We start from the raw sequence: 10000 nt of genomic DNA on the forward strand, positions 1-10000 counted from the left end.
TTACATAAGTAGAAAATAAATGATCAGAGTCAAAAATAAAAAGTGATTAAAATTTCAGATTGAAAATGAAAATACAATTGGCCAACTAAAATAATTAACGAATAAAACTAATACAGGGCTGTTGTTAAGACCATGGCAAGAAAATCCTGCCTCTGCATTACAGTATGTCTGGGCGTGCCTTGAGCACTACTCATCTGATACTCTTCTGCCTCATGTGCTCAATTCCCTCAGGGGTTTCCCTGGTGTGATGGAACACTCGGTGTGTGTGTGTGTGTGTGTGTGTGTGTGTGTGTGTGTGTGTGTGTGTGTGTGTGTGTGTGTGTGTGTGTGTGTGTGTGTGTGTGTGTGTGTGTGTGTGTGTGTGTGTGTGTGTGTGTGAAGCTGAGCCAAGCATCTTAGGAATGAGAAGGGAGGACACAGGAAGTGAAGGGGACAGATGAGAAAAATGGCCCACCTGAGGGATTCGGGGTAGCCTACTACAACACGCATGCACACACGCATGCACGCACGTGTCGGCGGGGTTTCCGAGAGCTCCAAGGGCGATTTGCCCAAAACTTTAAAGAAGCATCTTATCCTGGCCCTTTTGCGACAGCAGCGTTCAATCTTACAGTCCTTGTGTGTGTGTGTGTGTGTGTGTGTGTGTTCGTGTGTGTGAGTGCGTGCAGGAATGAAAGGCACAGACAGCGAGTGTGTGTGTGTTTGAGAGGGAGAGGGTGAGTGATTGTGTGTGTGTGTGTGTGTGTGTGTGTGTGTGTGTGTGTGTGTGTGTGTGTGTGTGTGTGTGTGTGTGTGTGTGTGTGTGTGTGTGTGTGTGTGTGTGTGTGTGTGTGTGTGTGTGTGTGACAGTGTGTGTGCGTGCGTGCGTGCGTGTCAAAGAGAGGGGACAGAGTAGAGCAGGGTATTAATCCTTATGAGGGATATTGAGTGCCATGCCCTGTGTCAGTGTGTTTGATCAGAAGAGGAGCAGGCTGTCTGAATCACTGCCAGCAGGCCCTTTGGTGTGTGTGTGTGTGTGTGTGTGTGTGTGTGTGTGTGTGTGTGTGTGAGAGAGAGGGAGAGAGAGAGAGAGAGAGAGAGAGAGAGAGGAGAGAGAGAGAGAGAGAGAGAGAGAGAGAGAGAGAGAGAGAGGAGAGAGAGAGAGAGAGAGAGAGAGAGAGAGAGAGAGAGAGAGAGAGAGAGAGAGAGAGAGAGAGAGAGAGAGAGAGAGAGAGAGAGAGATTGCATGAGTGTTTCAGGAAGGGCATCTATTCTTGGCATGCTCCCATACACTCATCAGGACATAACCCTTCCCCAACACACACACACACACACACACACACACACACACACACACACACACACACACACACACACACACACACACACACACACACACACACACAGCGTGTACTCACTCTTCCACCATATCTTTGTGAGGAGGTATTATGTCAGAGATAGGTCTTGACAGTCTTGCGCGGCATGCACACTTTTCACTGGCTAATATGAGCATAGTCTAATACAATCTCTGCTTTTTCTTTTTTTATCTTCTCTTAGCTTCTTTGTTCCTCTACTTTCCTCTACTGTCGTTTGCACAGCTGTGGCAGTGTGACGGGCCAAAGAATAATACATCCGCTTTCTGAAATACTATGTCTGGTGATTATTAAAAGTTAAAGGAATAGACTTATTCATCTTAAACATGCTCCCCTCCCCAACCCCTCAATTGCTGTAGCTCTCTGTCTCTGTCTCTGTCTCTGTGTCTGTCTCTGTCTCTCTCTCTCTCTCTCTCTCTCTCGCTCTCTCTCTCTCTCTCTATGTGCCCTTGGCCTCTCTCTGCCTGTCCCCTGTCTGTTTATTTGCTCAAGTCATGTGACCGTCACTTTCTCTGTTGTGGTCGATCATCAAAATCAATATGATTGATCATGCCGATTTACAAATGAACTTCCTGGCTCATACTCTCTCTCTCTCTCTCTCTCTCTCTCTCGCTCTCCCTCTCCCTCTCCCTCTCTCTCTCTCTCTCTCTCTCGCTCTCCCTCTCCCTCTCCCTCTCTTTCTCTCTTTCGCACATACACACACACACATGCACGCACACACACACATGCATACACACACACACGCACGCACTTGACTTGATCGCTGTGATCTATAGAATTGATCATGCTGATTTATAGGTGACCTACCTTATCTGATGTTTTCAATTCCACACATTAAAGTGTCAAGCTTCACTGACGGCTGAGCTTCGTTGCCCGTGGCGACACTGCCACTGCTTTGATTGGATCTGATGTGTCGGCAGGTGTTTGGTGATTGGTTCTGCCCTGCTGCACTGTTCTCCCAGTGATTTGCTGATTTGAATGGTTGTGCTGCTGACCACTGATGTGTGCGTGCGTGCGTGTGTGTTTGTGTACAATCCCTTCCTTCTCTTGGAACAGAAGGGTATATTTCCTTGTTTTTGTTGTTCACTGAAGACGTAAATGTTTAAGGCCAAAAGATGAGTACGAGACAAGAGTTTGGGTGGTCAGCTTTAATTTCCTGCGATAATTATCCGTGTGAATCAACTCAGGGAATACCACAATGTCTTAGAACCTAACAATTTTTAAGGTGAGCAAACAGAAATATTGAATAATAATAATAGTAATAATACTTTCGTTTTATATAGCGCCTTTCAAAACACCCAAGGTCGCTTCACAAGGTATCGTGTAGGAAAGTGTGAGTGTGTGTGCGCATCAGTGCGTGAGCGTGCGTGTGAGTGCATGCAAGTGAGAGTGCTTGTGGAACTAGCAGCCATAGGCCTCCAGGAAGAGATGTGTCTTAAGGTGTTGTTTAAACATGGCCAGCGAAGGGCCATTCTGGATGTGGTCGAGCAGATTGTTCCAAAGAATAGGAGCAGCAACATGGAAGGCTCTGTCACTGGTGGCCTTGAGCCTGGTACGAGGGACGACCAGCTGGCCCTTGGAAGAGGACCGCAGGGATCTTGAGGTGTCATAGGGGACAGAATTATTGTGAGAATGGCAAAGAAAACCTCAGAACAACCCAAAACATCAGCAAGTCACATCGCTAACAACCTCCACAGTTCAGGGTTGAATTTATTGAAACATATACTGTTTCAAGAAGACAGAGCAGAAATACAGAAGCACTGCCACACAAACAAGATACTCATCAGCAGTAAGAATCTGAAGGTCATCTGATTGTCAGAAGTTCAGAGATGATCCACAAAATCTCCTGAACACAATGTAGATCTACAACATTACATTATATTACATTTCATTTAGCTGACGCTTTTATTCAGAGCGACTTACATTTACTATTTTTCAGGGTATTGGTTACAGTCCCTGTAGCAATGTTGGGGTTAGGTGCCTTACTCAAGGGCACTTCAGCCATGGATGCAGGTGTAGGGAGAGGTCAGGTGGGATTCGAACCTACAACCCCCAGATTGAAAGACCAACTCCCTAACCGTTAGGCCACGGCTGCCGACATAATAACACATCTACATTTAAGTATCAGGATATAAAACCGGAACATTCTGAACTTCTGTTTCATATTCATATTTGGGTCTCAAACCCAAATGTCTTCGGTGGACAGCAAAAACAAGGGAATTTGGCTTGCTTTTCCAAGACGTTTGGAGGGGACTCTAGATGTACCAACAGTCCTAAGGCTCTCATTTCTACTTGTATTTATTTGCTCAATACATGGTTGGTTGTGTGTTCATTAAACCTAGGTTATGCTGCACAGCCTGTTGAAGGAGAGGATTGTGCCCATCCCAGGGAAAGGTGCAGGACGAAGGTCAATTGTAGTTTTCAGAATGAGGAGTCCGCACACTTAGAATCCTCTAAGGAAGAGAATCTGGAGAAGAGGTCGAAACTTTATCCTGCCATGAAAAAATAAAACACAACAAAAAGGATTCTAAGTGTGCGGACTCCTCACTCTGAAAACTATGCTGCACAGCCTGACATGCACTAGCAAGTGAGCTAAAGGCTTGGCTGCTAGGCATCTAGTAAAGGTTTCCCAGCAGCAAACTCTGCTAGTTGGCACCTGATTGATTGATGCTCTCGTGGTGAGTGTATACTGATGTATGTGTGTGATTTCTTTGTGGTGTGTGTGTGTGTGTGTGTGTGTGTGTGTGTGTGTGTGTGTGTGTGTGTGTGTGTGTGTGTGTGTGTGTGTGTGTGTGTGTGTGTGTGTGTGTGTGTGTGTGTGTGTGTTCTCTCTCCCTCTGTCAGGCGGTGATTGCCTGCGTCTGGACCAGCTGTTGGAGCTGTGGCGAGAGCGTAACGCCGGCCACTGCTCTCGCCTCATCCTGGTGCTGGACACGGACAACTCCCCGCCCTGGGTGCGCGCCGTGCGCCGCGTGGAGGGCCTCTACGTGGCCGTGCAGGGTGCCCAACACCACCCCCATCCCACGACCTTGACCTCTGACATTGAAACCGGCGACGTCTCCTCCTCCTCCTCCGGCCGGCCGCACCTGGGCGACTTCACCGCCGCCTGGGCGGACTACAACTGCAGCTCGGCGTCGGCGCTCGCCGCCGCGGGCAACGGGCGCCCGTGGTGCGAGCATGCCGGCTCAGGTGGCCTGGAGGCGGACTACGGCGTGTCGAAACCCTGGGCCGACTACACGCTGCACCTGCCCACCGGCAGCGACGTGAGCCGCCACGGGGAGGCGCACTTCCCCCGGGTCACCTACCCGGCTCTGGCGCTGGCCAACTGGTGCTGCGCCCTGCAGCCGCTGTGGGCGTGCGGCGCCTGCCTGCGTTGCGTACGAAGGATGAAGCTGGCCTGGTGCCCGCCCAACGTGTTGGACACGGGGCAGGGCATACGGCTGGTGAGGTCGTAAAGCAGAGGGAGAGACGCAGAGAGACAGAACCCACACACACACACACACACACACACACACACACACACACACACACACACACACACACACACACACACACACACACACACACACACACACACACACACACACACACACACAGCTACCTGGGGCCTACCCAGTGTGTTGGACATGGGACAGGGCATTTGCCTGGTGAGATCTTAAGAAAAGAAGACAGAAATACACACACACACACACAGGAACTCTCTCACAGGTACTTTGATATCTATGTTGGGTTATCTGCCATTTGTGTTAGACACGGGAGAAGGCATACGCATGGTGGGATCTAAAGAGGAATGGGCAGACAGTGCACACAAACACACACATAGTTACACACCCGGTACCCACGTACACACACTTACACACAGACCCACACACTGATCCATCCATGAAAATCCCACACAGAAATTCATCCTCCACATATTTTCACTCACTTTTCTGCTTCAGACATTAACACACACAGAGAGAGACATACACAGACACGCACACACAGACATACACACCGTGGCCAAGTCACAGACACACTCGTTCCCCAGTGGTCTGCTGTTGTTTATGGTCTGTCGCTTCCATTTCTCTCCCTCTGCTGCATGCAATATTCAATTCTACTGTGCGTGCGTGCGTGCGTTCTGGTGTGTGTGTGTGTGTGTGTGTGTGTGTGTGTGCGTTTGCGTGCGTGCGTGTGCGTGTGTGAGTGTGTGCGTGCGCTCTGGTGTGTGTGTGTGGACGCGCGCACGCTCTGGTGTGTGTGATATTGGCTTCTCTGCTGCCTTCTGCTCTTGTTGTGGCTGGAGAAACCAAAGAAAAAAAGCAAAAGAAGTGCCTTAGACTACACTGCCTTACGTAGAAAAAAAGATGACAAATAGAAGGGGAAGAAAAACACAAATACACACACACACACACACACACACACACACACACACACACACACACACACACACACACACACACACACACACACACACACACACACACACACATCCATTGACCTGAATGTCTACTGAGTGCCAAATCAAACAGTGAACTTTAATGCATCTTTTACGACCCCTTCCTTTTTATTCACAACCCTACTTGTAAATGTTTTTTTGTGTGTTTGGTTATTTTGTTTTTTAAAATGCCTGTGAGGAAAAGTATATTTTAAGGAATTATGTTGTGCATACTGTTTTTTTGTTTGTTTTTGCTTCATTTTATAGTCCCTGAGTCAATACAGCAAATATCAGAAAACATGGCGTCAGCCTGTTCTGGGAAAACAGTTGTGCAACACACACACACACACACACACACACACACACACACACACACACACACACACACACACACACACACACACACACACACACACACACACACACACACACACGCGCGCACACACACACACACACACACTTACAGCCCTTTGATACAGTGACATTAACATGATGTGACAACCAGGCTCAGGAACAACACTGGCCAAATGATTGTGGTCTGGGCTGCGTCCAAAATGTTACCTTGTTCCCTCCATAGTGCAGTACATAAGCCGTGAGTTAAGGTCGTAGAGTATGTGTAGAACATTTGATGTTGAGGTCACAGTAGTTCAAGCCATCCTTTCCTGTTGCTTGGGGCATCTCGCCTCAGTTATCCCACCTCCCAGAGAAAACAAGAAAGTTGACCTTTACCAAAGGAACTGTAATTTTGTGAGATTTTCAATAAAACATCAACCATCAGTGACATGGTGCCTTGCATCACGAGGCCGTAAGTATCAGGAAAGCTATTTGGTATAGGCCCTACAATTTTTAGGGCTGTCTTTACCCATAACCGAATTTCAATAAATGACAAGTCATAACATGTTTATAACATTGACATGATGTCTATGACGCATGCCTGACTGCATTATGCACAATGTTATTTCCTACATGTGACGTGGCGTCAAGTAAAATGTTACCGGATTATTTGTGTATCACTGTGTCAGCAAATGATGTTCATTCATTACCTTTGTATGTACAAAGATGGCGGCAAACAAATTGAGGCCTTCGTTCTGATACACAGTGGTAGTCAACGTGGCATCCAATGTTCTATATCTATGCAGTAGTAGTAGTGGTAGTGTACTAAAGTGAACAACAGAACATTTCAGGATTCAGCCCAAAGATCACCTTGGGCTACACAGAGGTCAAAGTTCAAGTCTTATATATAAGCCTAGTCTGTGTAAGCAGTGATGCCTACAAACTTTTGACCTTATCACCCTGCGTGACTTTAAAAAGCTATTCCTGAAAAACGCTAAATTTGGGAGATGTTTAGAAAGTGCCAATATGCTTTTGTACATTTTTGAATATTAAAGAACAATATCGATAAAAATGTTGTATGTCCTTGCTGAAATTGAAGTGAAATTTTGAAATATACACAAGCAGAAAAGCACTATCTTGCAGATGCGATGCTCACTCTAACCAGACTAGTATCATGTAAACCTGTGTTATTTTCAGACTAGTGCATTCTGTATGTTGGTGCTGTGCATTTTCTTGTTAAGTTGTGGAGGGCAACACCACTGAATAATAATTATGTCACATAACCAAGCTTGTGCGAGGCAAGTCATTTTCCTTCCCTAACTCTAACCTGTCAGTACACCTACGTTTCTGCAGCTTTACTTTTGCCAAACAACAGCGAAACAAGCGAACGAGAGAGAACGGCGAAATAAACGCCAAGATTGTGCCCAGACCAACAGCATCTTTATCCCTAATCTGTCACAGGGCATTGTAGAGCGCGAGGAAACACGCAAAAGTGTGGTTCACACACTCCATAGACGGTTCGAAATTGGCGTTGCATTCATATGCATTGCCGTGATGCCATGTCGCTCAAACGCGTGCATGCACACCATGATCAATTTACTAACACACAGTAGTAAGAAGTACAAACCCCAACTCCATAGAAGTTGGGACACAAGGTAAATTGTGAATAATAACAAAATACTGCCATTTGCAAACGCCTGATTCTTACATTAGATGGAGAATGGCACAAAGAAAACATATCAGCCATCAAAACTGACCAAAATTAGTGTCAGGGTTCCCACGAGTCATGGAATTTCTGGAATATCATGGAATTTCATAAATGTTTTTCCAGTCATGGAAAGTCATGGAATTTTTCCATTTTGCATGCACAGTCATGGAATATCATGAAATTTTCATAATAGTTGAGTAAAAGCAAAAACTTTTTTGTTTGGTGTATAACATTGTTTCTTACTGGTTATAGCCTACTACAACGCTTCGCCAGATACAGTTAAGTTTTGCGCTGTAATGTGCAGCATTTTAGAATGCAATGAGCCCACTGAAGTCTGGTGGTGGCTCGGTGTCGGCTCTTAGGATAATTTCGTTTTCACACTTAAAACATTTTTTTAACATCATCTCTTTTTACCGAAATGGTCATGGAAATTCTGTTTTTGGGGTCTGGAAAGTCATGGAAAATCATGGAATGTCTGAATTAGAGTGGGAACCCTGTAGTGTTTTGGGGGATATTCGTGAATATGTAAAAACAACACGTCTCAAAAGAGTTGGGACGGTGACAATTAAAGGCAGCAAATGTCGAGGAAGACTGAAAAAAAAGACAACATTTAACAGTTAAATACATTAACCGATGAGATGATTTTATATAAAAAACATTGTTAATTCCTATCTCGGACATGATTTCACCAGCTTAAATGGTGGGTGTGTTCCTTGTCATGTTTTGCAATGTTTTCCTTTCTGTAGTGCTTTCAGTGTGACAGGTCTTGACCAAAAGCCCACCATTTTATCACCTGCTGGTCCTTACGATGGAGTTAAACGGTTAAAACATAGTAGAGAATGCAATTTGTCCTAGCTATGTGGCAGTAATTGAACATCTCCCTTCAAAATACGGTGCATGAGTGGCTTTTCATGCTGTTTAAAACCCATTTATATCATTCAGCACTGTATTTAATTGTAGAGATGAGTGATAACAACTTAACCAATGCACTACTGCACCCCCATGCCATAATGGAGGCTGACTTTTGAAGTTAGCACTAACACAAGTTGGATGGTCCATTTTCACTGTAGCACAGGATGTGCAAGACTCTAATATTCCCAAAAAGAATGGACTTCTGCAACTTCTGCGGACTTCTGTAAGCAAAGAACAGTTTCCCATGTCTTCTGGGTCTATTTCAAGTGAGCTTTGGTGCATAGGAGAATGCTTAAACCCCTCTATCATTTGCGCACATGAAGCATTCTTAATATGGCCAATTTTTTCAAAAGCTGTAATTCTTGGAGTGCTAGAGTGAGACTACAGCCAATATCTATTTCATGATGTCATGAACCTATACAATGATTTTAATGACAAAAATATGCCTTATATACACTCAATCATGGTAAATCAAAGAGAATTAAAAATGTATGTAATAACTAGGGTAATTATTCCCTCTGCATCTTTAATTCTGAGTGACTCAGCCTCTCTGTGGTGGTCTTACACCTGGACACTCATATTTTCCATTAGTCCAATTCATTTTGAAATGTTCTTCTTTGATGTTTTATCTTATTTGGATGTTTATTACATTTCACTGATCCCCGTCCCAACTTATTTGAGACGTGTTGCAGCTATCAAGTTAGAAATTAGTACATATGTCCACCAAAACAATATTTTTTCTTGTTTTTAACACTTATGTTGTCTTTTCACTATTCTCCATCTATTGAATGGATTGAATGTTTTGAAAATGATAGCATTTTGATTTTATTCACAATTTACCAAACGTCCCAACTTCACCGGAGTTGGGGTTTGTAACTGGTTACATTTATCCAGATTACAGTATTATTCAGAGTACAACATATGTGTAACTGTATTCCATTACAGTTACTCTTTCAATAGGTGGTAATCATGATACAGTAGCTACAATTCTAACATAAAATGGATTACAAGGTGATACTTTCCTGTTTGACATTTTAAGAGACATCAGCGATGTCAGAAACCCGAACGGAGCATGAAATAAGAGCTATGGAAATGTCGGGTCAGTGTTGATGGCATCAATCATTCAAAGGACCCAGAGGCAGCAGACAGTGCATGGGCAAAAGTGTATTGTTCTTGGAAATTCCAATACCGCACACCAAAACATTCAAAGTATAAAGGGGTGCAATCACCCACACTGATTGGCACATCCAGATTAGAAGATTGCACACACATGCGTGCGCT

At 44.8% G+C, this 10000-nt stretch overlaps 1 protein-coding gene across 1 annotated transcript in view; it reads left to right on the forward strand.

Annotated features, from left to right (window-relative positions):
• tmem168a (transmembrane protein 168a) overlaps positions 1 to 4860 on the forward strand; it is a 37330-nt gene extending 32470 nt beyond the window's left edge. The window contains exon 9 of the mRNA XM_063217382.1: positions 4194 to 4860. Coding sequence (XP_063073452.1) covers positions 4194 to 4804 — 611 coding nt within the window. The 3' untranslated portion in view covers positions 4805 to 4860. The remainder of the gene's footprint in view (positions 1 to 4193) is intronic.
• Positions 4861 to 10000: the final 5140 nt, after the last annotated feature.

The sequence above is a fragment of the Engraulis encrasicolus genome, chromosome 15 (assembly GCF_034702125.1).
Source record: "Engraulis encrasicolus isolate BLACKSEA-1 chromosome 15, IST_EnEncr_1.0, whole genome shotgun sequence".
NCBI classification, from domain to species: Eukaryota; Metazoa; Chordata; class Actinopteri; order Clupeiformes; family Engraulidae; genus Engraulis; species Engraulis encrasicolus.